Source organism: Hemitrygon akajei, chromosome 1 (assembly GCF_048418815.1).
Source record: "Hemitrygon akajei chromosome 1, sHemAka1.3, whole genome shotgun sequence".
In the NCBI taxonomy this organism is placed as follows: domain Eukaryota; kingdom Metazoa; phylum Chordata; class Chondrichthyes; order Myliobatiformes; family Dasyatidae; genus Hemitrygon; species Hemitrygon akajei.
Genome location: NC_133124.1, coordinates 209,082,299 through 209,109,528, shown reverse-complemented (window position 1 = coordinate 209,109,528; position 27,230 = coordinate 209,082,299). Strand labels below are relative to the sequence as shown.

The window sequence follows — 27,230 nt, the reverse complement described above, 5'->3', positions numbered from 1 at the left end:
GGGTGGGTGTGTGTATGTGTGTGTGTGTGTGTGTGTGTGTGTGTGTGTGTGTGTGTGTGTGTGTGTGTGTGTGTGTCTGAGTGTGTGGGTGTGTGTGTGTGTGTGGGGGGGTATGTGTGTGTGGGGTATGTGTGTGTGGGGTATGAGTGTGTCCCTTTGTGTGAGTGGATGTGGGCTGCGTTTTGCATGTCTTTGTGAGGGTGGCTGTGTGTAAGCGTGTGTGTGTGAGATTGTGTGGGGTAGGGTGTGTGTGTCCCTCTTTGTGTGAGTGGGTGTGCGGTTTGTGTGTATCTGTGTGTGTGTGTGAGACTGTGTGGGTGGGTGTGGGGAGTGTATCTCTCTGAGTGGGTGGGTGGGGAGTGTGTATCTGTGAGTGTCTCTCTGAGTGTGTGGATGTGGGGTGTGTGTGCCTCACTGTGCAGGTGTGTGTGGTGTGTGTATGTCTCTGAGTGTGTGGGTGTGGGGTGTGTGTGTCTTTTTGTTTGGGTGGGTGTGGGGAGTGTATCTCTCTGAGTGGGTGGGTGGGGAGTGTGTATCTGTGTGTGTCTCTCTGAGTGTGTGGATGTGGGGTGTGTGTATGTCTCTGAGTGTGTGGGTGTGGGGTGTGTGTGTCTTTTTGTTTGGGTGGGTGTGGGGAGTGTGTGCCTCACTGTGCAGGTGGGTCTGTGAGTGAGTGAACGAGTGCCTTTGTTCAGGCAGCTGTGGGTGAATCCATGGGTACTTGTGTGTCCAGCTAGGTGTCTGTGTGGGGGAAATGTCTGTCTGTCAACGTGGATGGGTGTGGGGGTGAATGTGCGTCTGCTTGTTAGGGATTGTGCGGGGGGTGTGTGTGTGTGTTGGGGGTTAGGGAGTGAATCTGTGTCTGCGGTTGTGGGGGAGGATTGTGTGTGTCTGTCTGTGTGTGGGTGTGGGGTGAACTTGTGTCTGTGTGGGTGTGGGGAGTGTGTGTCTCCGTGTGGATGTGTGTGGGGTGTGTGTGTCTCTGTGCGTGTGTGGGGTGGGTGTGGGGAGTGTGTGTCCCTCACTGTGTGGGTGGGTATGGGGTGTGTATCTCTCTGAGTGGGTGTGCGGTGTGTGTGGGTGAGTGTGTGGTGTGTGTGTGTGTGTCATTGTGTGGCTGGGTGTGTGTGTGTGTGTGTGTGTGTGTGTGTGTGTGTGTGTGTGTGTGTGTGTGTGTGTGTGTGTGATTGTGTGGGTGGGTATGGGGTGTGTATGTCTGTCTGAGTGGGTGGGTGTAATTGTGTGGGTGGGTGTGGTGTGTGTGTGTGTGTGTGACTGTGTGGGGTGTGGGTCTATCTGGGTGTGTGTGTCTCTCTGTGTGGGTGGCTGTATGGGTGAACATGTGGGTCTGAATGTGTGTGTGTGTGTGTGTGTGTGTGTGTATGTGTGTGTGTGTGTGTGTGTGTGTGTGTGTGTGTGTCTTTGCGATGTGAATTGAAAATGCCAGAAGGTCCATTTACCTCCAAGTCCAGCCCTGCTTGATTGATTGATTGGTTTCAATGCTGTATCACTGGTGTGCTGGGAAATCATAACATCACTGCCCATTTGGAAGCAGTGAGTGCTATTCCTGCGGTTAACAGTATCAGCCTCTGCAAAGTTATAGCACGCAAACCTTTTAGATGCTTCACGAACGGAGAGAGAGAAAAAGAATCTGATTATGGCTCAGAGAGCGGTGGGGCAGACAGACACACCAGCTTGGTTTGCCTGCATGGGATCTGGCAGCCCGAAAACCCAGCAGAAATTCGGTGAGACGGTTGATGGTGCCTTGGAGAATAAACCTCTGAATCTGGCTACTTTGGGTTGTGGCTGGTGCATGCAAGGAACGAGCAGGAAAGAAACAGAGGCTTCTCGATACATAGCATCTGCAGGCAGCAGTGTGCAGAAGTCAGATATTAGCAGAGCAGCTCGTCAGAATAAACGTTTTCAAAATGCAGACTTAAAGGTGAGAAAACCCATTCCCTTTTTCTGCACGGCATATTATTATTGCAGTACCTTTGATATTTTGGATGCTGAATCATTGCTGTCTGAGTTAATGCTGACAGTGAGTATTCGCAGCCTTAAATATTAAGTATTTTAAGCAAAGAACTGTGCTTACAAATATCCTGACACTGGTTGATTCGCAACTCTCTTTAACTAGTCTTGTCTAACATGATTGGTACATATGCCATGTCAATTGACACTCCCTTTACCAGGAAGACAAAATTGATAAGTTGGATCAATGGGGTGTCTATCTCATAACTTTGGAATATATTTATTGTTCAGTCTTTTGAAGGCTGCTGTCACCAATTATTGTAACCAACTGGTTCCCATGATGTCCATGGCAGTCTGTTAGTATTGGCCATGGTTCTTGTCTCCAGTTAGGTTCAATGTCAGATGACTTGTTATAAAACCATAAGGCATAGGAGCGGAGTTAGGTTATTCAGCTATTGAGGCTGCTCCAACATTCTTTAATGGCTGATTTATTTTCCCTCTCAACCCTATTCTTTTTCCTTCTCCTCATAATCCTTGATGCCCCAACTAGTCAAGAACCTATCAACCCCTGCTGTAAATATACCCAATGACTTGGCCCCACATTTGTCTATGGCAATTAATTCACCACCCTCTGGTGAAAGGAATTCCTCCTCATCTTTGTTCAGGATTTACATTAAAGGCTGGGACAAATGCTAGGGGCCATGTTTAAGAAGATTGATGCTACAAAAATTGGCACTGCGTTTGATAGTGGGGAGATAGATTTGGGCTTCAGGAAGATTTGGAGAGGTGTCAGATATTGCATTTAGGATGGAAAACTGCAACTGAACAGAGCAGAAGAGATTCTACAGATGCTGGAAATCCACAGCAACACACACAAAATGCTGGTGGAACCTCGGCAGGTCAGGGAGCATCAATGGATAGGAATAAATAGTCGATGTTTTGGGCTGAGACCTTCCATCAGAACTGAAAAAGAAGAGAAGAAGAAACCAGAACAAGACGGTGGGGAGAGAGGGGAAGGAGTACAAACTGGCAGGTGATAGGTGAAACCAGGTGGGGGAAGGTGGTGGGCGAGGGAGGGGGGATGAAGTAGGAAGCCGGGAGGTGATAGCTGGAAGAGGTAAAAAGCTGAAGAAGAAGGAATCTGATGAAGATAGTGGACCATGGGAGAAAGTGGGCCACCAGAGGGAGGTGGTGGGCAGGTGAGGAGAAGAGAAGGGGTGGCAGGGAGCCAGAATGGGGAATGGAAAAAGAGAGAAAGGGGAGGAGGAGAAATTACTGGAAGTTAGACAAATTAGTGTTTCTGTCATCAGGTTGGAGGCTCCCCATATGGAATATGAGGTGTTGCTCCTCCTCTGCGTTCTACATAATATTGCTTTAATGTTTATATTTACTGCAATATTATCCATGTAGCTTACCGCAAATAAAAAAAAGAGTTTTTAGCCTGCCTTTTAGGAGCTTCTGAGGCAGTTTTCAGTCAATACAATCATACACCCAGCGGCTATTTTATTAGGTACACCTGTTTATTCAATAATACAAATATCTAATCAGCCAATCATGTGGCAGTAATTGAATGCATTAAAGCATACAGACATGGTCAAGAGGTTCAGTTGTTGTTCAGACCAAACATCAGAATGGGGAAGAAATGTGAATGAAGTGACTTTGACCATGAAATAATTGTTAGTGACAGACAAGGTGGTTTGAGTATCTCAGAAACTGCTAATTTCCTGGGATTTTCACTCACACCAAACTCTAGATTTTACAGAGAACGGTGCAAAAGTATTACTTCAGTGAGCAGCACTTCTGTGGGTGAAAATGCCTTGCTAATGAGGGAGGTCAGAGGAGAATGGCCAGACTGGTTCAGGCTGACAGGAAGGCGACAGTAACTCAAATAAGCACACATTACAATAGTAGTGTGCAGAAGAGCATCTCTGAATGCATAACACATCGAACCTACAGAAGGTACTTAATAAAGTGGCTTCTAAGTGTATGTATTAATAGTAGGAGTAGGCACTTGGACCTCTTGATAGTATAGGATGGGCCAAATGGTTTTCTCCTGTACAGTGCTGTTGCAATAATTCTGCAACACAGGCTATTTAAAATTCTTATTTCGTAGCTCTGGCTTAGAGCTTTGCTTTCCTCTCCCATTCTCTATAGCATTAATTCCTAATTAATTTCCTTTCACAGTGCGGGCTGCGTCACTAAATGGTTTAGTTGGCAAAGATTTTTTTTAATAGAGGGCCATTAAGGCCTTTTCCCTGGGCACATTAGCCACATCCATTAGTCGTTAGGGTTATACAACATGGAATCAGGGATTCTGGCTCAATTTGTCCATGCGGACTAAAGTGCCTTTCTGAGCTAGACCCATTTGTCTCCTTTTGACCCACATCCCTTTAAACCAGGGGTTCCCAGCCTGGGTCCACGGACCCCTCAGTTAATGATAGGGGTACATGGCATAAAAAAAATAGGGAACCCCTGTTCTAAACCTTACCTAAACGTACTTATTCAAACTGTTTTTGAACATTGTCATTATACCCTCCACAGGAGACAGCCTCAGTCTATCCGGCCTCTCCTTAGAACTCAAGCTGTCCAATCCCAACAACATCCTCATGAATCTTTTCTGTGCCATCTCTACTCAATTATATCCACAGTATGCTAACCAGAATTGTGTGCCTTATCCAAATGCAGGCTCAAAAGATTATTGCACTTCATGGTATTGTATGCTTGAAAACCATGTTGTCAACCAGCTCTACATAAGTTGATGCTCTGTAGTTGCCAAGAAAATTTTCAGCAACATCCTTGAATGCCTTTCATGTGATTTTTTCTGGACCCACCTGAAGATCTTTGAATTGCCTGTCATTGATGACCTGTTTGATTTGTGGGCCAACAAAAATGTCTTCCTTTCTCTTGGCATCAAATATTCTGACGTGAATTATGAATTGAAATAACAAATAAAGGTGATTTCAAAAATAGTGCATGATAGGGAAATTTCATGGTGATTTTCATGATAAGCAACCCAAAATCCATCAGATACACCCAAAAGTATTCAGGAAGTAAAATCTTCGTTGTCCAGTGTATTCAAAAACTCTGTTGAGGGATTGGGTTACTGTGAAAGTTAAAGGGAAATGGGATCTTCTGTGAGCTAGAATTGACTTGACGCCTGAAGTGGCCTCACTCTATCCTTTAAGGAAATATGGTGTTATCTGTTCCACTGACTTTTCAGGAAGAGAGTTCCAAATACTGTCATCCCATTGAGAGAAAGCGATTCTGAATTTAATATGATGGGAGATCCCTTGTCTAATTTTGACAAACCAAAGTCAAACTTTCAGACTGGATATTGTTCAAGATGAGGCAGAGGAGATTTACCAGGATATTGCCTGGATTAGAGAGCATGTCTTATGAAGAAAGTTTGAGAATGCTAGGGCTCTTTTCTTTGGAGTGAAGGAGGATGAGTGGTGACTTGATAGGGGTGTACAAGATGATAAGACACACAGATTAAATGGACTGCCAGTGCCTTTTTCCTAGAGTGGAAATGGCAAATACGAGGGAACATAATTTTATGTTGATTGGAGGAAAGTATGGGGGGGGGGGGGATGTCAGAGTTAGTTTTGGGCCGAAGGGCCTGTACTGTGCTGTAATGCTCTATGTTCTATTTAACTTAACCATTTTGCTTTTATTTATATTTCTGATTATTGCCCCTTCACATTCTCCCTTAACTTGCTAGCTGACTTGATCACCTTGTTGGGTTGAGTCATGCAGAGGTAGGGCAGATCAAATAAGGATGGCAAATGTTCTCAAATGGTTGCATCATCGTCTGGCATGGGGGGTTGAGAGTGTGGAACAAGTTCCCAGCACAGGTGGTGCATGTGAGCTCGATTTCAACGTTTAAGAGAAGTTTGGATTGGTACAGTACATGGATGGTAGGGGCATGGAGGGCTATGGTCCTGGTGCAGGTTGATGGGAGCAGGCATTCTAAATGGTTTGGCACAGACTAGATGGGCCAAAGGGCCTGTTTCTTGGCAGTACTCTTCTATGACTCTATAACTCTATATGACTCTAGTGCTTTCCAGAAGGGAATAGATGATTAGGTCCACCAATTGCTACAAGTGTGCAGGTTGGCCAGATTTGTAGTCTGTTTCAAACATTGATGTCAGGTTTGATCCCAGCCAGTGGTAGTTTGGAGTTACTCTGCCTCTACAGTACACAAGGGGGGCAGTTGTAAGATCAGTTTCTGCCCTTCTTCCAGTTATTCCTAATTTAAAGTGACTCCATGAAGAGCAGGAGCTGTCCATGGTGATATCTATTAATATTCACCACCAAAGCAGGAAGAGGCACTGTTTTTAACCCTCTTTTACCCAGGGAGCCTGGGCCAAATGCCCCCATCTTGGCTGGCAATATCTTTACCATAACGACAGTGGTGGTTCAGGAGGTTCAAGAGGGCAGCTTACAGCCATTATGTCGAGAGCATTCACTAATGAGCAATACGTTCCTGAGACACCAGATGTGGCTGGTGCTGATGGAGCTTTATGTTGTCTGAAATAAATTCAGAGTTATGATCTGGAATCCCAACATAGTAGCTAAGGACATTAAATTCACAATTCTTCCCCATTCTGATGTTTGGTCTGATTGACAAATGAACCTATTGACCATATCTGCATGTTTTTACGCATTGAGTTGCTGCCACATGATTGGCTGGTTAGATATTTGCATTAATGAGCTCGTGTACAGGTGTACCTAATAAAGTGACCACTGAGTATACATTTACCATGTAGTAGGAATTTGTTATGTTGGCGCGACATGCAAGAAAAACAAATGACATTCAACAACTATAAACAATAAAGAATTATATAAAAATAAAATTAAAGGTTGAAGTACCGATATGGAATAAAATGTGCAAAAATACCAGCATGTATTGTCAATGCTTGTGTACAGCTCTGTCCCTTTACGACTCTTTCTGAGGTCTACCACTTGATTACATCTCCCATTATATCACCTCAAGGGGGCATGGCCGTTCTGTCACGGTAAAACTACCACTGTGGACTGAGGCGAAAATGGAAAAACCTTGTTGAAAATGTGCATGATTCTTGGGAATCCCAGCTCACGGCTGCTGGGAGTGGAGGGTCCTTTGGTCCAGGACCCATGATCAGGTTCACTCCTAACCTCAGCTGCTATTTGTGCGGAGTTTTCATGCTCCCCCTGTGACTACATAAGCATCCCATGTAAGCAGCACAGGGAGCTCATCATCTACTTAAGGCACCCATCTGCTCTGTATTCAAAAGCTTCTAAGGGTCCTGCATTGGCTTTCAAAGTTCAAAGAAAATTTTATCATCAAAGTACATATACGCCACTATATAAAACGCTGAGATTCATTTTCCTGAGGGCAAATCTATAGAATAGTAGCTATACAGGATCAATGAATGATCAACCATAGTGCATAAGACAACAAACTGTGCAAATGTAAATATAAATAAATAGCTATAAATAACGAGAACTCGAGATAATGAGATATAGAGTCCTTAAAGGAAGATCATTGGTTGTAGGAACATTTCAATGATGCGGCAAGTGAGTGTTATTATCCTCTTCTATTCAAGAGCCTGATGGTTCAGGGGTAGTAACTGTTCTTGAACCTATTGGTGCGAGTCTTGAGCCTTCCTGTACATTCTATCTGATGGCAGCAGTGAGAAGAGAGCATGACCTAGGAGATGGGGGTCTCTTAAGATGGATGCTGCTTTCCTCTGATTGTGTTTCATACAGATGTGCTCAATGGTTGGGAGGTCTTCACCCGTGATGTATTGGGCCAAACCCATTACCTTTTGTAGGATTTTCCGTTCAAAGGCATTGGTGTTTCCACATCAGGCTGTGGTCCAGCCAGGCTTTCAGTGGTCACCTCAGGACACACAGAACCAAGGGGAATCAAATTGTCTTCCATGCCTTGGAACTGCTTCAGAAGAAGGGGTGTGGTGCTGGATTAACAGACCCCTGTGGACACCATACCGAGGTTATGGGTGCTGGGTAATATTGGTTGTTGTTGCATCAGGTTGCTTAGGCGCCATTTGCACATAGGTCCCAAGCTTGGAGGTCTGGTGAAAGAGGACCATATTGACAAGGGTTAAACAGTCAAAGGTCAAACCCTGGACTCTGCTCCCATTGTGTCTGCAGTTTTCAATTCGCCTGTCATTTACAGTGATGCTGTCATTTTGATTTCTGTGAGAGCAAAGTCGATGTGTGCAACAGAAGGATGCAAGAAAAACTACCCGGATAAGAGGAACCCCACCCTTATTCCGTTGGGGCAGCGATCTGTCTGCGCCTTTGTGGGCTGGAAGATCTCGCTTCCACACAATGCTGGGGGCGAAGCAAGTACTCGCGCTCACGTCCCGTTGATTGAAACCAATCGCAGTGGCGGGGAGGCTGGGCTTGCGTTGGTGCTGGGTGCGGCAGGGCGCATGCTTGCAGCCGCAGCCTGGGCTAATTGCATTTTTGCTGTTGCCTCTCCCAGCTGGAAGCGGCTCGGCATTAAAAAGGGGGAGGCTGCAGAGAGGGGGGGAAAAAAAAAGAAAGGAGAACAGGAATAAAGGCGTGCAATTTTTTAGAAATATATATTTAAAAGCAAAAAAAAAAATAATTGGAAAAGTCGTGAAGCTGCGGCGACAATCGGAGCTTGCAACACAGGAAAACCTGCATTGAATTGCAAGTAATCACAGCCATGTCTTACCAAGGGAAGAAAAATATACCGCGTATCACGGTGAGGAATCGGAGGGCTTTTGTGAAATCTGTTGTCTCGCTTCCTTTTTTTGTGTATTTTCCACGCTGAAGCTCTTCAGTGCTTGCAGAGCCTGGGGGTGGTTTAAAGGGACGGTCCGACCCGCACGGTTTCAGCGCAGTTAAATTTTTTTTTTCACGTCCTGGAACCAAGGACAGCGACTGTGTAATGCTTTGAAGCGATAATGGCGGTGTCTGGAAGTTTTTTTCCCTCCCCCCCTCTCTGTCTACCCTTCCCTACAGTTGTGAATTAATAATCGGAGAAAAATATTCCCTGGGCTCCGTCAAATCGCAGACAATCCTTCTGAGAGAAAGAACTGAAAATGTCTATTGTGCAAAATTATATATTTTGAGTCATTCTCCCGTTCTCCTCCTCAAATGCATTGCAACAAAGGTATTGAGTGGGACCTATTTATATTGGAAATTTTAATTTTTTTCCGAAAAATAAATTAGTGCGGCTGTATTTTGAATTTTAAGAGCGCTGGATCATTTGTTATGTCTGTTGTAAATATGAAGGTGTGGAATATTCTGGATTGGGACTATATGCCAATTTTTCTGCATTGAATGTCCCCTCATTCAGTACAAATGCATGGTAGGCTTGAATAGCCACACATGGAATATAATAGAAACTGGTGAACAGAGGCAATTTGCTAGATCTTTTCTTAATATGGAAATATTTTGGCTTATTTTTAAGTGAATTCGAATCTGTTCCATTATTATAATATGTCAGGAGCCAGAATCAATATTAAAATTTGTTTCAAATGAATGGTTATTAATTGATCTCTTTCAGAGTGAGCGTATGCTGGTGAAGGGTGGAAAAATCGTAAATGACGACCAGTCATTCTTTGCTGACATTTATGTAGAAGATGGATTGGTCAAGTAAGCTGGCTTTATTCTGCTCCAGTAGGAATTCAGTGTGATAAATCAGTCCTTTATTAGAAAATTGATTATATTTAAAAAAAAGAACTTTCTTTTTGTGTGCCTTAGGCAAATTGGTGAGAATCTGATAGTGCCCGGCGGGGTGAAAATTGTCGATGCCCACGGAAGGATGGTTATACCAGGGGGGATTGATGTCCACACCCGCCTACAGATGCCCAGCAAAGGGATGACGGCTGCTGATGACTTTGCCCAGGGAACAAAGGCAGCCCTGGCTGGAGGCACGACCATGATTTGTAAGCTTTGATTTCTATTTTCTTCCAAAATTTGCTATCTTTAAGAAAAAGCGTGATCCCTTTAATGAGTTAAATGCACTTTGAGCAAATGTTTGAAGTCGTTACCCAATTGCATTAAATAAATTAGCAAACAGCTTGGAGAGTGTAACAATGGATCAAATATGGTGTAAGTGGGGAGCGTGCACTGTGTAAATACATGGTTTGTAAAATGCACCTGTGCTCATCTCCTGCAGATCACCGCTCACTGTGCCCCGCATGATAATTGCATTCAGAAAAATAAACAGTCTAGATTGACTAATGTTTCTCTTCCAGAGATTTTATATCTACATTTTAAAAATAAAGTCATTCCTCTGTGGTTTGCATCCTTTCCCATCGCTCTGGAAGCTAAATGTGAGATGGGAACAATCAGTTGGAGCTGCCAAACTTCTTGATTGTATAACTTGGAGTTCAGATGATTTAGGGCAGTCTTATTGGAGCTTAAGAAATTGGGAGGGGATTTCAGTATGAATGGAGCAAAACTATTTCTGTTGGTTGGTGAACGTAGGACTTGGGGATGGAATCCATACGTTCATCATCATTATGTGCCGTGTCGTATGACGTGGGCGATCGTGGTCCCATGAGCATGATAGTACTTGCCAGATTTTTCTCCGGAATTGGTTTGCTATTACCTTCTTCTGGGCATTGTCTTTGCAAGACGGGTGACCCCAGCCATCTAATGAGGTTGTCTGCTTGGTGCCAGTGGTCACAGAACCAGGACTTGTGATGTGCACCCAGTTGATCATACGACCACCCACCACCTGCTCTTATGGCTTCACGTGAACCTGATCAGGGGTGGGGGGTAGGGAGCTTGCTAAGCAGATGCTACACCTTGCCCAAGGGTGACCTGCAGGCTAGTGGAGGGAAGGAGTGCCTTACATCTCTGATAGGGAAGTACCTCCACCCAAGATCCATAGGTTAGAACCAGTTATTCGGGAATGGAATGAGAAGAACACACATGCAGGTAGAAATTTGGAACTCCTCTTCTGCCAAAGACCAACGACACAACACTATTAAAGTGCCTGCAATCCAGGTTCAATTCCCACTGCTGTCTGTAAGGAATTTGCACATTCTCCCTGTGATAGTTTGGGCTTTCTTTAGGTGCTTTGGTTTCCTCCCTCATCCCAAAGACGTATGGGTTAGAAGGTTAATTGATCACACGGGTGCAATTTGGCGGTGTGGGCTCACTGGTGCTATGATATCGTGCTGTATCTCTAAATAAATAAAATACTTTGCAGTTGCTAATTTACAATTTGGGACAAGTTATTGCTGACCAAAGACACTAAAGTAAATCAGGAAGAGGAGGGTAGCATTAGGTTTTAAGAACAGCTTACATGATTGAACAGTCTCCAGTTCCCAGATTCCATTCCAGCTGATGTGCAAACGTAGGGAGAGTTAGGTGCGCTAAATTCCTGGGAGTTAACGTCATGGACGACCTCACCTGGTCCCTTGATATCAGCTCCCTGAATAAGAATGCACAACAGTGACTCCCACTTCTTGAGGAGATTGAAGCAAGTGAGCCTTTGTGCAACCCACCTCCCCCACTCCATCTTAACTGAATGTTACAGGAGCACCATTGAGAGCATCCTGACAAACTGCATCTCCATCCGGTATGGGAACAGCAGAGCATCGGACTGGAAGTCCCAACAAAAGACTGCGAGAATGGTCGAGAGGATCATGAGGGTCTATCGACCATCTGTTAGGGGCATTTATCAGGAGCGCTGCATACACAGGGCCCTTAGTATTATCAAGGACTCCCCCCCCCCCCATTCCATTCAGCATCCTCTTTGACTTTCTACCATCAGGCAGGAGATTTGATGCGTCAGAACGGTCAGGATGTGAACCAGCTTCTTTCCTCAGGCCATTAGGCTTCTGAACTTCCTGCTGCATGTCATTCGAAATGTCACTGGATGATTTGCACTGTGCCCTGCAATATTTAATTTATTCACTTTACTTGTTTATCTATGAGTAATTCTAACTTGCCTAAGTCATTGTTTGTTATGTATACTACTGTGCTTTACACCCTGTACTGGAGAACCATTGTCTCATTTGGCAAGACACTTGTATATAGTTAACTGACAATAAATGTGACTTAACTAAATATTGAACGGTTAGCAAACCATTTTGGATCTGTGTAACCAAATGTAATCCTGACTTGTGTGTATGAATGTCACGTCTGCTGGCTATAGTGTTGGCGTTCAGTTCCTGAACAGGATACTCCACAATAAAATAAGCATAAAATACTGGAAGTGCTCTGCCGCTTGGGCCACAAATTTGGAAAAGAGAAACGCTTAACGTTTCAGGTTGCGGACCCTTTGTCACGTGGGGGAAGGGGATTCGGGATGAATCTTGGCTGTCAATGGAAGACAGCAAATTACGCACTCTGTGCAGAGGTTAACTTTGTGGACTGTGAGAAGGTGCGAAGTACAAGGTGGAATTAACGTCAGAGGTGTGGATAGTCTTGTGAGCACAGACTAGATGGGCCGAAGGACCTACTTCTGTGCTGTAGTGTTGTGTGACTCTTGGAAGAGCAGCCTATCTGAAAGTCCTGTTCAGAATGGACTCTTTGCTGTCCTCAGAATCCCCTCTCATTGTATTTGCTTGATTGATGGAGGGGAGATGGGAGGCTGTGGAAAGGCCTGTGTTTAGTATAAATGTCTCTGAGAAAATGGCGACCTTCCACCTTCTTCGGTCGCTGCAGTCCACTTGGTGAAGAAGATGCAGTGGTGCACATTCTTTTGCTACTTGGCACAACTGACTAATGTGCTGAACCATTTCAGAGTGCAGTTACAATTCATCCATGTTTGTCCAAGGCCCCCATTGTGCATAGACTAGATGGGGAAGGAAGGCTGAAAGAGCTTGGCAGGTCAGGCAGAGTCTGTGGAGGGGAATAAACAGTTGATGTCTTGGGCTGAGATCCTTCAACAAGGCTTGATCATCAGGCCCTGATGAAGCATCTTTGCCTCAAACATCAACTGTTTATTCCACTCCCTGCTGGCGGGTTCCTCCAGCATTTTGTGTATATATGGGTTGTTTTGGATTTCCAGCATCTGCAGGTTTTTTTTTGTGTTTATGAGAAGGAAGGGAAGCTTCCTTCCCTTGGAGGATGGTGGTCCAAAAACCCAGCAGGTTCACCAGTCTGCCTGAGGGTTTCAGGCCACCATTAGGAGCAGCGATCTGTTCATTTCAGATTCATTCAGCTTGCTGAACTTACTCCAGCTAGTCAACGAGTTTTCTTCTTTTTTTCCCCCCAGTACAGTGGTATAATGACTAGGCTAGCATAGCCCTTGACTAACTGTGCTAGTAATCATCTGGGAGCATGGCCCCAGGTGGTAGGGTCTGTCAGAGATGCCACTTAGAATCAGGATCTGAGACTTGAACACTGATGAAAAACTGAGCCAGGGATTTGGATGCAGGGATGGGAGCTGAGGTTTTTAAAAAAAAAGTTCAATTACTTTTTGACGCTGAGAATGTTATTGACAATAAGTAGCCTAAAGCTCACTGAATTCAGTCAAGAGTTGCTTTCCCCTAATGTAATCAAAACTTTGGAAACCAGACAATATATCACCTCTGGTGTGGTGGCATTGTAGCATTTTTTCCCCCTCATTGGCTCTGAGGGTTTTGCCAGGGATAACTTAGAACTATGATGGACCGAATGGCCATTTATCTCATGGAACTGCGGACACTGCAGGGCCACCTTGGCCATCTGCGGTTGGGCAGCAAGGGGTTTGAGCGAAAGGTCTTGGATGGTCAAGTGGGTATGAGAGTTAGCTTCTGCTGTATGTGTCAGCTTTGACCCTAAGCCTGAGTTGTCTTTCAACGAGACAGGGTACTGTACTATACAAGCAGCTGGAGGAGCTCAGCAGATCAGGCAACATCTATGGAGAGAGATGGACAGTTGATGTTTCAGGTCAAGATTCTTCATCTGGAAAAGCAGTGCAAAGAAAGGGTCATAGACCAAAACCTCAGCCATCCATTTCCCTCCATAGATGCTGCCTGACCTCCTGAATTCCTCTAGCACTTTGTGTGTTGTCCCAGAGCCAAGCATCTGCGGTCTGTTCTGTATCCAAGCAGTCAGGGCAGCAGGTGGTTCTAATGTCTCTTGTGTTAAAGAGAGGCGAATATTGGAAGTCAATGCTCCCTCTAGTTCTTGTTACAGTTGTGGAGGCCAACCATTGCTCAGAGCAGGAAGTTTTTTCCTGGCCTGAAAACTGCTCGGCACTTAATATTAACATTACATAAAAGAGAACTCCAGCTGTGTGGTGACAAAGGCTATGTGCATGAGAACATTTCAGCCATTGTTCCTGCAGAGCTGAGAGGGAACAGTGTTGGATGTAACTGCAGTTTAGTAGCAAGGTTGGGTGAACTAGGGCTTTCTCTTTGAAGAAGGAAGAGGGGTGACCCGATAGAGGTGTATGAGATAATAAAAGGCATAGTTAGATTGGACACCCAGTGCCTTTTCCCTAGAAATGATTAATATGAAAGGGATGATTTTTAAGGGGATTGGAGGAAAGTATAGGAGGGATGTCAGGCGTAGGTTTTGTATATATGTCATGGTTGGGGAAAAGGAGAGGGGAGGGAGTGGGAAGCACCAGAGAGATATTCTGTAATGATCAATAAACTAATTGTTTGGAATCAAAGGACCTTGCCTGGCGTCTGCACCCACGCCACCCCTTGCCCCTGGCACTCCTTCTCTGCCACCTGTCCCACACTCCTCCACCCTCACCATTCCTATCATCCCTTGCTCCCACCAGATTTACAAGCTCACTGTCTGCCTCACGTTGACAAATGTAGTACTGTGTAAAAGTCTTGGGCACCCGAGTGATATAAATATTTCCTCAGGACTTTTACACAGTACTGTAGATTGGGAGCATAAACACATAGATGGCATAAAAATGGGGGCTGTGTGGGGGGAAGTGTCCAGTTGATCTTGGCATAGGTTAAAAGGTTGGCACAACAACGTAGGCAGAAGGGCCTGTACTGTGTTGTAATGTTCTTTGTTCTTCATGACAATGAAGCCTAAATGGCCGTCAAGGTCTAACAGCCTCTCAATTTTGTACAGTGGGTGAGAATGTATAGCTACTTGTGCACATGGAATAGAACCTCAGCAACAGTAAATGCCTCTGTCAAAGAGCGGGAGAAAAGGTTATAGTCCAGAATTAATTTCAGTTAGTTTGAGTAAAGATCATCCATTGGCTATTTCCAGTTGTCTGATTGGTGGGTTGCTATCAATGGCTGGAGTGGTGGTTACCTATGGGTTTGGTTACCCTCTGGTTTGAGCCATTCCAGTGGCTTCTGTAGAGAGGAAGCACATTTCAAGTTCAAGTTTATTGTCATTTTTATTATTGAAGTATTTACGCATAATAGAACTCTGAGATTTGTCTTCTCCAGATTGCCATGAAATAGAGTAAAAAAAAACACCTGGAAGTCATTGAAAGAAGACATCACCCCTCCCCACACAAAAAAAGAAAATGGAACAAAACTCAAACCCATCACAGAAAAACTAATAGACTGCCCACCCGGAAAATGGTGACTAGAACATTAAACCCTTTCCAATGCCAAAAAAAACTCAGTGACAATAACATTTAATCCCCAAACCCCACTCTCTCACACAAAAAACTGACAGATTGCCCACACGGAAAAACACAGACAAAGACATTAGCCCTTAAATACTCAAGCCATCACTCGCACAAAAACTAACATATCACTCGCTGGGAAAACGGCAACAAGAAAGAAATCACAGAAAATATGGTCACTCAACCGTACAAATGTGTATCACCAAATGAAACAACATTTCTCTGGACCAAGGTACACAAAGCAGTGCATGTAACTTGTATGCAACCACGGATATCTCAAAGTTTGTTTGGGGAGCTTTTAACCTTCTTCCCTTTGTTCCTAGTTCTACTGTCCTTTCTTATAAGATTCCTTCAGATCTTTACCTCTTCCACTTATCATCTCCCAGCTTCTAACTTCATTCCCCCTCCCTCACCCACCACACCTTCCCCCTCATCTGGTTTCACCTATCACATTCCAGCTCATACTCCTGCTCCTTGTCCCACCTTCTGTAAAGAAAAATTATTTTAAAGTTTGTTATGTGTCTTTTCCTGGTTCAGCTCAGGATATTTGCAAACAAAAGCAACAAGCATGCTTAAGGCACCAGAGAAACACTTTATTAGATGTGGCTCAAATGCAAGATAGAAAGAAAAAAAAACCAAGTCTCTATCATAGTAGCAGTACAGAAGTCAAAGTAATTCTTACCATTCAATAAGCAAGACGATCTGGAGGGGGCCACAGATCCGACAACCTCATACGTAGTTTGTGTGTGTCTCTGTCTCTCTGTCGACGTACATTCCCAATCTTCACACTAACTGCCAGCTGTGACTCTTCTAGCACCAAGCAGGTGCCCCTTTTATATCCTGCAAAACCCCTTACACTGGTACTGTTCCATGCATTTGGCACCTGCATGATAACCTTGCCTTCCTGTGAAAAACATGTTTTTCGCCATTTTCCACTGTTATGGCTGTAGACCTGTCCTCCCTTAACTTTCTCAAAGCACTGCTGTGGGCGTATTCTCTTGTACTTTGTCAAAACAGTCCCTCTCAAAGGTTACAGCACTTTGTCTTTCAGGCTTCTGTTTTATTTTGGCGTATACCAAGCAGGAATCACATTTAACATTTCCTTAATTTATCATTGGTACATTGACAAAAATTGCAGTAAGTACAAATCGGCTGGAGTTACTATAATATAATTAAGCAGTGGGATTGTAATTCGAATTCTGAATAAGCAATAAGCTACAATAAACTGCATTTTAAGTACAACTAGATAGATAGATAGATACAACTAATATTATGATTAGTTCACGTCCACTATTCGCCAGTCCCCAAACTTTATTTTGAATAATACGAACCCAAAAGCAGTTAATCCTGGTTAAATTTCACAGATGTGTTGGAGGCATTGTTGCACTGGAGGACGTCTTCTCTTTCCGTAGCCGGTCTTTGTGTGTTCTTTTTCATAGTTCAGACGGTGACCTCTGCTTGGCAGGGAGGGACCATTGGCCAGATTAATTCCAGGGCTGTTATTTCACCTGAAAGGAAGCAAAATATCTGTTATTATCGAGTCTTCACAAAATTTGAATAATTTTCGACTGGCCAGTATATCTCCCTGTTCAAACACACCAGATGGTCTTGTACCGATACCCTATAAGTGTTACTGTCTCTGTTTTTTTCACAATCGTCCCCCCTTGGAAACTGGGAAGTTTGAAATGTGCATCCATCTTTTCCTTTGCAACGTGGGAGCCCTCTTTTCAGTATCTGTTTCCTCCTCCGGTTGTGGGGTACACTTCATCATTCTGGCCTTTGGTGATTCTTGGGGTAAAGGTCTGTTGTTTAGATTGCACAAGGCTTGGGATAGTATAGTCAGTCAGTGAGTTGGTGTGAATAAACAAAGTTGTTGTTTTAAAAGTCCATTCATTCGTTCGATTAGCCCTGATGCTTGGGGAGGGGAGGGTGTATCAGGGCATGTCTTATACCCAATGAATTCCTCTACTGACAGCCCAATCTTTCGTGGCCTGCCCCAAGAACTGAGGCCTGTTATCTGACTGTATTTCTTGAGGGTCCCTAGATCAACCAGTTAACTTCTGCAATCCCTTCAGCTTATGAATCTGGCCAGTTATTGTGCAAGGAATTACCATTAACAGCCCTGAATAGATGTCAGCCATGGTCAGCGAATACTTGCTACTGTGGCAAGGGTTTGATGTAATCAATCCGTGATTCTAGGGCTGGACCAGCCTTAAGCAGTCAGCTTCTCGGGAAGTGCTCTTTTAACCTGCCGACAAATATTACATACAGTAATAACTTCTGTCGTGTCTACCAGTAGTCGTATACCTTATTGTCCAGCCCACTCGATGCACTCCCAAATTACCAGCCATGTTATGTGCTCGCTGTCCCACCGCACGGAATTCTGGGGTGCTGAATCGACGTATCCGATTTAACGGGTCCACTTTATTATTAAAGGCAGTGGATAGAGCGGTGTCTTTCTGGTGAGAATTCTACATGGAAAACAGAGATCTTCATTTTTCCAAAGAGCCTCTGCCCACAAAGGCTTTCCTTGTTTCTACCAGCTCCGTTGTTGGCACCCTGTCGTCTACACCGCCATTCCGTTCGCAACGGCCCCGTGAGTCTGTGTGTGTGTGAGAATGCTGAGAAGTGTGAGGTTCTACATTTTAGCAGGAATAATCCAAATAGAACATACAGGGTAAATGGTAGGGCATTGAGGAATGCAGTGGAACAGAGAGATCTAGGAATAACAGTGCATAGTTCCCTGAAGGTGGAGTTTCATATAGATAGGGTGGTGAAGAAGGCTTTTGGAACGCTGGCCTTTATAAATCAGAGCATTGAGTACAGAAGTTGGGATGTAATGTTAAAATTGTACAAGGCATTGGTAAGGCCAAATTTGGAATATTTTGTACAGTTCTGGTCACCGAATTATAGGAAAGATATCAATAAATTAGAGAGAGTGCAGAGACGATTTACTAGGATGTTACCTGGGTTTCAGCACTTAAGTTACAGAGAAAGGTTGAACAAGTTAGGTCTCTATTCATTGGAGTGTAGAAGGTTGAGGGGGGATTTGATCGAGGTATTTAAAATTTTGAGAGGGATAGATAGAGTTGACGTGAATAGGCTGTTTCCATTGAGAGTAGGGGAGATTCAAACGAGAGGACATGATTTGAGAGTTGGGGGCAAAAGTTTAAGGGAAACACGAGGGGGTATTTCTTTACTCAGAGAGTGATAGCTGTGTGGAATGAGCTTCCTGTAGAAGTAGTAGAGGCCAGTTCAGTTGTGTCATTTAAGGTAAAATTGGATAGGTATATGGACAGGAAAGGAGTGGAGGGTTATGGGCTGAGTGCGGGTAGGTGGGACTAGGTGAGATTAAGAGTTTGGCACGGACTAGGAGGGCCGGAATGGCCTGTTTGCGTGCTGTGATTGTTATATGGTTTTATGTGCAGCTGACTCGTTTCATGCTGGAATGGTAAGGTGATTGCTACCAGTTCAGTGAGCTGCGTCCGGGTTCAGCATGGCAGCTGACACCGGCTTTCCAGCAATTGGAGCCGTCCAGAAGCCAGATGTGGCATTTGTCCGCTTCAGACAACTATTCATACGCTACTCCCCCAGGAGAGGGAAAAGGTTCAAAGGTTCATTTTACTGTCAAAGTATGAATCCTGATGTTCGTTTTTTCCAGGTAGCCATGAAATACAGAAAGAGCATGTGAGCTGTTGAAAGAAAAGATACCAACCTCCCCCCACAAAGAAAATGAAAAGAAACAAAACTCCAAGCTCCTCACCCCCTTGCTCGCACAAACACTATCAGATCACCCACAGGGAAAATGGCAGCTAGAACATCAAACCCCCCATCCCCCTCCCTCGCAAAAAAAGAATCGCAGCCAAAGCATCAACCCCTCTCAACCCCCTCTCTCGCACACAAAAGCCAACAGATGGCCCACACAGCAAAACACCAACATGAACATCAGACCCCAAATCCCTAATCCCTCCCTCGCACAACAAACTAACATATCTCCCACCTGAAACCAAACCTCCCAACCCACCACTTGGCAACAAGAAACACAGAAAACTGAAGGAGACCAATATAAACTACAGTCCAATAATTGTATAAATCTCAGAATTTTGAAAAAATCCGTCAGCATCTAGGAGAGCTGATTTAGTCCTTCTGTGAAGAGCAACCACCAGCCCGTGGCCTTCCAAGTACCACCAACCCAGCTACCGACCTGTGGCCTCTGTGGATAGCAGTCGCTAACCTCCTCTGCATTCGCCTTGATGCTTCAGTCTTCCCCGGATGCTTCAAAATGGAGTCGATCATGTCTCTGGTCTTCTCCTCGAGGCAACACGTGCTTGTGTTCCTCTCCGGGGACAGCAGAGCGTTAGATCATTCGATCAACCTCCAAACTGCACATCGTAGGCTCCAATAGTTTCCAAAACCCAGTCAAGAACATGCAGAAGAAGTAGAAAAATTGAATTAAATGAAGAGATTGGCTACCTGGAAGATGTTGCCCAAGGAATCGTTGTTCACTGCTGCCATCTTGACTGGGAGGTACTGGTGTGGGGGGTTCGGCAGTTTTAGTACAGTTTCTGTCCACAGGCATTTGGGCTACACTTTTGTGTAATTTGATGACTCCCTCCGAGCCCTTATTTGCCCGCTGTGCGAGGTACCACTTCTGTTTCACAGCAGTGGCTTGTTGCGCCCTCCCCACCCAGCTAGTGGAGCTCTCCGAGAGCACCCATGTCAGAATGGAGAGGTCAGGTCTCGTGATCACCTCGCTTCCCTGAGTGGAGGCCTCCGTTTCCACCACCGCCCAGTAGCGGGCTAGAAGCTGTCTTTCAAAGTGTGTGCATCATTTGTGCATCAGGCAAGGTGTGGGACCAGAATCCTCTGAATCAGAATCAGGTTTATTATCACCGGCATGTGTCGTAAGATTTGTTAACAGCAGCAGAAGTTCAATGCAATACATAATATAGAAGGAAAAAAGCACAAAATAAAATAATAATAATAATAAATATATCAATTACAGTATACGTATATTGAATAGATTAAACATTGTGCAAAAAACCAAAATAATATATATTTAAAAAAAGTGAGGTAGTGTCCAAGGATTCAATGTCTGTTAAGAATTGGATGGCAGAGGGGAAGAAGCTGTTCCAGAATCGCTGAGAGTGTGCCTTCAGGCTTCTGTACCTCCTCCCTGATGGTAACAGTGAGAAAAGGGCATGCCCTGGGTGCTGGAGGCCCTCAATAATGGGCGCTGCTTTTCTGAGATACTGGTTCTTGAAGATATCCTGGGTACTTTGTAGACTAGTACCCAAGATGGAGTTGACTTAATTTACAACCCTATGCAGCTTCTTTCGGTCCTGTGCAGTAGCGGAATGTTCACCCCATCCTGCATTTGCCTACACTCCATATAGTGGTGTTCTGGTGTATGAATACTTGTAGCTCAAAGGGCAGTCCGGGTGAGCCAGGGGCGGGGCCTGAGCCACTGCTTCCTTAGCAGCCTTGAAGACCTGTTGTTGCTCTGGACCCCAGTCAAAAGTTGCTTTCTTCCTAGTTACTGTATATAAGGATATACATGATGAGGGGAAAGTTAGAGTTTGAAGTCAAAGGAGGGGACAGGAAGCATTAAGAGTAATGCAGGCAGTCTGTCCAACTCACCAGGAAATGTTTCAAGCCTTGTTAAAGGCAGGGGTGGATCAGGAGAGGATTGATGGTATGCCCGGGGGACCATGTACATGTTATGGAAATGACATTGTGGTAACACAAACGGTGTGCCTGGTGTCCCTCCCCTGCAAGGAGAGTCCATTACCCAGTCTGTAGTGCAGGGAGAGTCACAGACAGAGACCAGGAGCACAAGGGTCGATTCAGAATGGCCCATATCCTCCCTCCCCCCACCAAACTCACGCATAGGGCTGGGGCAAAAGTCCCTGAGCAGTCAGAGAAATGAAGCCTCTCCATCGGGGGAACTCGAGGCCTTACATAGCTATTATTTTGTGGTGGGGAGGATACACATTGGCATGGACTAGAAGGGCCTGTTCCCGTGCTGTAATTGTTATACGGTTATATAGATCATAACAGGGTGGTTTGGTGTGGTTTATAGCTGAATAGCCCAACAAACCTTTGGGTCTCTTGCTTATTGGTGGGGGCAGCCGTTCTGATTTTCTGATTTTGTACTTTGTCCAAGATTGCTGAATATCCTGAGGCCCACTGGACTATCTGGCTCGGCCCCTGTGTTTTCTGTGGATTCACCACCTATCCTCAGTCCCTCGTGTGGCTTACCAGCACGTCCAGGGCTCTGCTACCCCTTCGGGGGTATATTTAAAGGGAAGTTGATAGATTCCTGATTGGTCAGGGCATCAAGGGATCAGTGATGATGAATTTGTGGAGCAGACTCGATGGGTTGAATGGCCTAATTCTGCTCCTATGTCTTATGGTCTTTCCCCCGCCTCTGTGGACCCTCTTACCATGATTCATCGAAATCGTGGGCTATTTGTACATCAGACAGGAGAGTATGTGTATCGAGATCTTGCCCCATCAGCTCATGATAGAGGGTAGGGCCATGCACATACCCCTGAGGCAATCTGGGGAAAGTGTACTGCTTACATCCCCATGTGAAGGCAAATTTGTCCCATGACTGGCGACGGGAATGGGAAAAGAACGTGTTGGCCAGATCTATTGGAGCGTACCATTTCTAGTCTCTCTCTGACATCCTTTCCACTGAGGGCACTACGTCTGGAACAGCAGCAGTTAACAGAGGGACGTACTTATTTAACTGTTGATAATTGACTGTCGTCTTCCAGCTGCTGTCTGATTTCCTCGCTGGCCAGACAGGACTGTTAAACTCAGATGTTGTCTATCTGATTGCACCTTGTTTTAATAACTCTGCTGCGGTGTCTGAGAGCCCGTGTGTCATCTCGGTATTTGCTATTGTTTCACACAAACCATGGTGGTACAATACGTGGAGGTATTGTAAGAGGCTCCCAGCTTGCTATCCCCAGTAAAACAGTTGCTTTCAAGATGCCAGATATGAACTTCCCCAATTTAGTCTGCACTGTCCGTCCCTGGAGTGCATTCATTCCAATTATATTTTCAGATAATGCAGCTATCAGTACTCGGGCCTCCAACAGCGGTCACTCCCCAGAGGCCAATTGGACCATTGTTTCCCAGGCTTTTCCTACACTTCCTTCTAAACCCTCCACTCACCCCAGAGGCCTCTGATGCTGGTCAGGGTTTCCGCTTATGACTGAATGTTCGGCAGCCGAATATTCAGTATTAACCTTTTGTCTGTTGCCACCTCCCCACCACAAAGTAACAGCTATGTAAGACCTCGAGTCCCCCCCCCATGGAGAGGCTTCATTTCTCTGACTGCTCAGGGACTTTTGCCCCAGCCCTATGCGTGAGTTTGGTGGGGGGAGGGAGGATATGGGCCATTCTGAATCGACCCTTGTGCTCCTGGTCTCTGTCTGTGACTCTCCCTGCACTACAGCCTGGGTGATGGACTCTCCTTGCAGGGGAGGGACACCAGGCACACCATTTGTGTTACCATAATGTCATTTCCATAAGGTGTGCATGGCCCCCCTGGGCATACCATCAATCCTCTCCTGATCCACCCCTGCCTTTAACAAGGCTTGAAACATTTCCTTGTGAGTTGGACAGACTGCCTGCATTACTCTTAATGCTTCCTGTCCCCTCCTTTGACTCCAAACTCTAAATTTCCCCTCATCAACCTGCCTGAATGCCTCCATCCCCTCTAGTGCCTCACCATAGGGTGTCCCACTTACATCCCCAAGAGGCACACCAGCTTTCCCTTTAAATGCGAGGTCACACAGTGATCCATCCTGTTCGCATGCCCCTTATTCAATATCTCCTCATCTGGGCCGTCCCACCTCGACCTGCGGTAAACACCTATGTGTGTAACTATAGCCCGAAGCATTGCAATTCCTCATCTGCAGTGTGCCAAGATGCACCTTGCTGTCTGAGGCTACTGCAGAGGGATAAATCCTTCATACTGTGCATCTGTCATTCCGCATTGGATTATTAATACCACTTTGTGTAGAGAGAGGGAGTAAGCTATTCACTTCCTCCTTCATCAAATGCAGCGTGCTAGCAGCCGTATCCCACAGCAAGTCAACCGGATATCAAGACATTCTCCGCTCCTCTGCACATATTTGCCTTGAATGGCCCCCTTTACCTCAGTCTTCCATGCCCTAGTCTCTCTTTCCTTCTGTGTCATCTGACCACCCTCCCCATCCCGTGTCTGTGTAATCTTATGACACTGCACTGTATTGCCGAGTCCTCACAAGTAATATTTGGCTCAGGTTTCAGTGCGGTAGCGGTCCTGAGGATCTCCCACCGAGTATCAGTGTCCTACCAGATATCGCCATCCCAAATGTTGGGATCTGACCCCTCGGCCATTATTGATCTCGTTGCGATAGGATCTGGCCGCTGATCACTCAGCTTCGTCCTGTGCTCTTGCTGTGCTCTCAGCAATTTACACGCTGGGGTGGTTTGCTGGGGTTTAGGCTCTCTCAGCTAGTTCATGGGTCAACCCAGCTCATTCAGCTGAAGTAAGATTTAGCTGCTGTAAGATTCCAGTTCTGTCATTAGCGGCAGACAGTCTTTGCTCAGCAATCCTGTACATGTCAAGTACAGTTTTCAAAGCAAGCTGCAAGATCCAGCAGGCCATTCCATTAGATGCTTCCCGTTTGGGGAAACCCTACCTTATTTGGCAGAGTGCCTGCTGTGCCCAGGATGTCACCTCTTCTGTTCTCCAACATGAAGGAGGGACACCCTCAGACAACGTGTTGGCCACTGCAGCAAAACTATGGATGGTGTCTGCCCACCCTGGGACCTTCGACTTGGTCTCATCCTCGGATGAGACTGCTGTCTGTGAAACATGCTACTCAGTATGCCAAACCCTGCTCGCAGCGCCAATTGTAAATGAAAATCATTTAAAAATTCCTTATGTGTTCTTTCCTAGTTCAGAGGGTATTCGCATATGTATGTATATGCAAGCAAAGGAGATGACACACACGTTCAAGGCCACAAGAAAACATTTTATTAGAGCTAGTGCAAAGGCAATACAGAAAGAAAAACCAAATCTTTGTGTAGTAGTAGCACAGATGTCAAAATAATGCTTGCCGCTCACTAAGCAAGCTGACCTGGAGAGGGCCACAGATTCAACAACCATACATGCAGCCTATGTTTTTCTCTGCCCCTCTGTACATGTGCTGACTCGGTCTCTTGGTCCCACTCGATGTGCGCCCTCTCTCTTCTTAGCACTTGTCACCAACTGTGAGCTGGCCTAGGGCAAAGCTCTCTTCTTCTTGCACCAGGCAGGCGCCCCTTTCATACCCTTCAAAACCCCTTACACTGGTACTGTTCCTTGCATTTGGTACCTGCACACTGACCTCATTTTCCTGTGATAATCATGTTTTTCACCAGCTTCCACTGTTATGGTTGTAGACCTGTCCTCCCTTAACTTTCTCAAAACACTACCGAGAACTGGTTCTCTTGTAAGTTGTCAAAACAGTCCCTCTTAAAGGCAACAGCACTTTGTCTTGCAGGCTTCCATTCTATTTTAGCCTATACCGAGGAGGAATCATATTGAACTTTTTCCTTGCGCCTTCTTATTCAGGTTTCAACCTCTTTACAGTACTGACGAAAGCTCTCAGCCTGATACTTAGACTGTTTAGAGATGAAGATGAGCTTTATTTGTCTCATTTGCATTGAAACACAGTGAAATGTGTTATTTTGCATTAAATCAAGTCAGTAAGGAGTGTGCTGGGCAGCCTGCAAGTGGCGCTATGCTTCAGGGCCAACATAGCATATGCACACAGCCCACTAACCCTAAGCTGTGCGTCTTTGGACTGTGGGAGGAAACCAGAGCGCCTGGAGGAAACCCATGCAGTCATGGGGAGAATGTACAAGCTCCTTACGGAGAGTGACGGTATTCCAGCCCGATCATGTACAGCTGGCATTATAATGCACTGCACGACTGTCCCACCTCCTGCTCATTCCTCTCCATAGATGGTGCCGAAACTGCTTTCTCCAGGTGCATGTTGCCGAAGATTTCCAGCACCTGCAAAATCACTCATGCCTGTGATTGCTTTTTGACACAGCTTTGTTCGATAAAAGAGGATAAATTGGTTTATGAAGCCATGGTACATGGTTCCACCTCCGACTTAAATCTGGTTTGACCAGCATCTGGAATTCAGTCACTTACTATTTCATCTCGATCTCCAGTTCTGACCTTCACTACTCAGAAAGGACCGAGAGAGAGAGAGGTGGAAGAAATGAAACAATAAATCTTTAAGTGACTGCATCTTGAAGAAAAAAAAACATGTATTTTCAGTTCGAGTGATTTTCTGACCTCGAGGATCAATCCTCTCCTCGATGTAATTGATTAAGGGCAATAAATCAGAGAGGTCATGGGTTAATGCAGCTGGCAGTATTAGACAGGTGTAAACAGTTTTCATCTTGGATGGTTCTCGATTAGTGAGGGTGTCAAAGGTTCTGGGGAGAAGGCAGGAAAGTGAGGTTGAGAGGATAAATCAGCCATATTGGATGGCAGAGCAGGTCCGATGGGCTGAGTGGCCTAATTCTGCTCCTATATCTTAAGAAAGGGTGGTGGTCAGGGAAAGAAACCCTCTCCACAATTTATAAAACTCTTGGAGGAGCACTTGGGTGAATTTTGTATGTGTGGATGTGATTAGGCAAATATTACTCAAGTTTTCACTTTGGGACTTTCGGATGTGTGAGTTATGACACTGAGCTTGTTTTCAGTCTTTCCCATAGTCTGAATGTGTTCCCTCCATGACAGCAGTGGTTCCCAACCGTTTTACGCCATGAGTCCCTATCATTAACTGAGGGGTCTGTGGACCCCAGGTTGGGAAGCCCTGCATGAGAGTAACCGAGATGTCAGATGCTCCCTTCATTGTTATCCCTTCAGGATGCATTGGGAATTGAACCTTCATTATCCTTGGTTGTACAGTTGTGCCGGAGTTAGTGCTGCTGTTTCTCAGCATTCCAGTTTGATCCGGACTTCCAGTGTGCATTTTGAATGTTCTCCCACTATGAGGTGGGGTTCTTCTTCCCCACCCCAGCTCCCACACTCCAGGTTCCTAAAATGAGCTGCTAATTGCCTTCTGTAAATTTGGGATGCGTAATTTTATTTATTTATTGAGATACAGCGTGGAATAGGCCCTTCCTGCCCTTCAACCCGTGTCACCCTGATATCCCCGACTTAACTCGCCTAATCCTCGGACAATTTACAAAGACCAATTAGCCTACCAGCCAGTAGTTCTTTGGACTTTGGGGGTCAAACTGGAGCACCCTGAGGAAACCTACGTAGTCATGGGGAGGACGTACAAACTCCTTGTGGGCAGTGGCAGGAATTGAACCTGGGTTGCCCATACTGTAAAGCATTGTGCTAAACATTATATGAATCAAGGGAGTGTTCATTAGTGTTTGTGTGTGAAAATAGAGTACAGAGGAATAAAAGAGAGGGCAGTGGGACTCACACAAAATTCTCGTGGAACACAACAGGCCAGGCAGCATCTATAAAGAGAAGCACTGTCGACGTTTCGGGCCGAGACGTAGAAACATAGAAACATAGAAAATAGGTGCAGGAGTAGGCCATTCGGCCCTTCGAGCCTGCACTGCCATTCAGTATGATCATGGCTGATCATCCAACTCAGAACCCTGTACCCGCTTTCTCTCCATACCCCCGATCCCT

General features: G+C 45.3%; 1 protein-coding gene across 4 annotated transcripts in view; it reads left to right on the top strand.

Annotated features, from left to right (window-relative positions):
* Positions 1–1,767: 1,767 nt before the first annotated feature.
* The window catches only part of LOC140734865 (dihydropyrimidinase-related protein 2), a 74,607-nt gene continuing 49,144 nt past the window's right edge, over positions 1,768–27,230 (top strand). Inside the window, exons 1-3 of one of the 4 annotated variants that reach the window (XM_073059486.1) lie at positions 1,768–1,942; positions 9,518–9,606; positions 9,715–9,899. In XM_073059486.1, the coding sequence (XP_072915587.1) occupies positions 1,814–1,942; positions 9,518–9,606; positions 9,715–9,899 (403 nt within the window). In that variant the 5' untranslated portion in view covers positions 1,768–1,813. Of the gene's footprint in view, positions 1,943–8,300; positions 8,711–9,517; positions 9,607–9,714; positions 9,900–27,230 lie in introns of those variants that run through there. The other 3 variants (XM_073059496.1, XM_073059505.1, XM_073059514.1) reach the window with 3 other exon arrangements.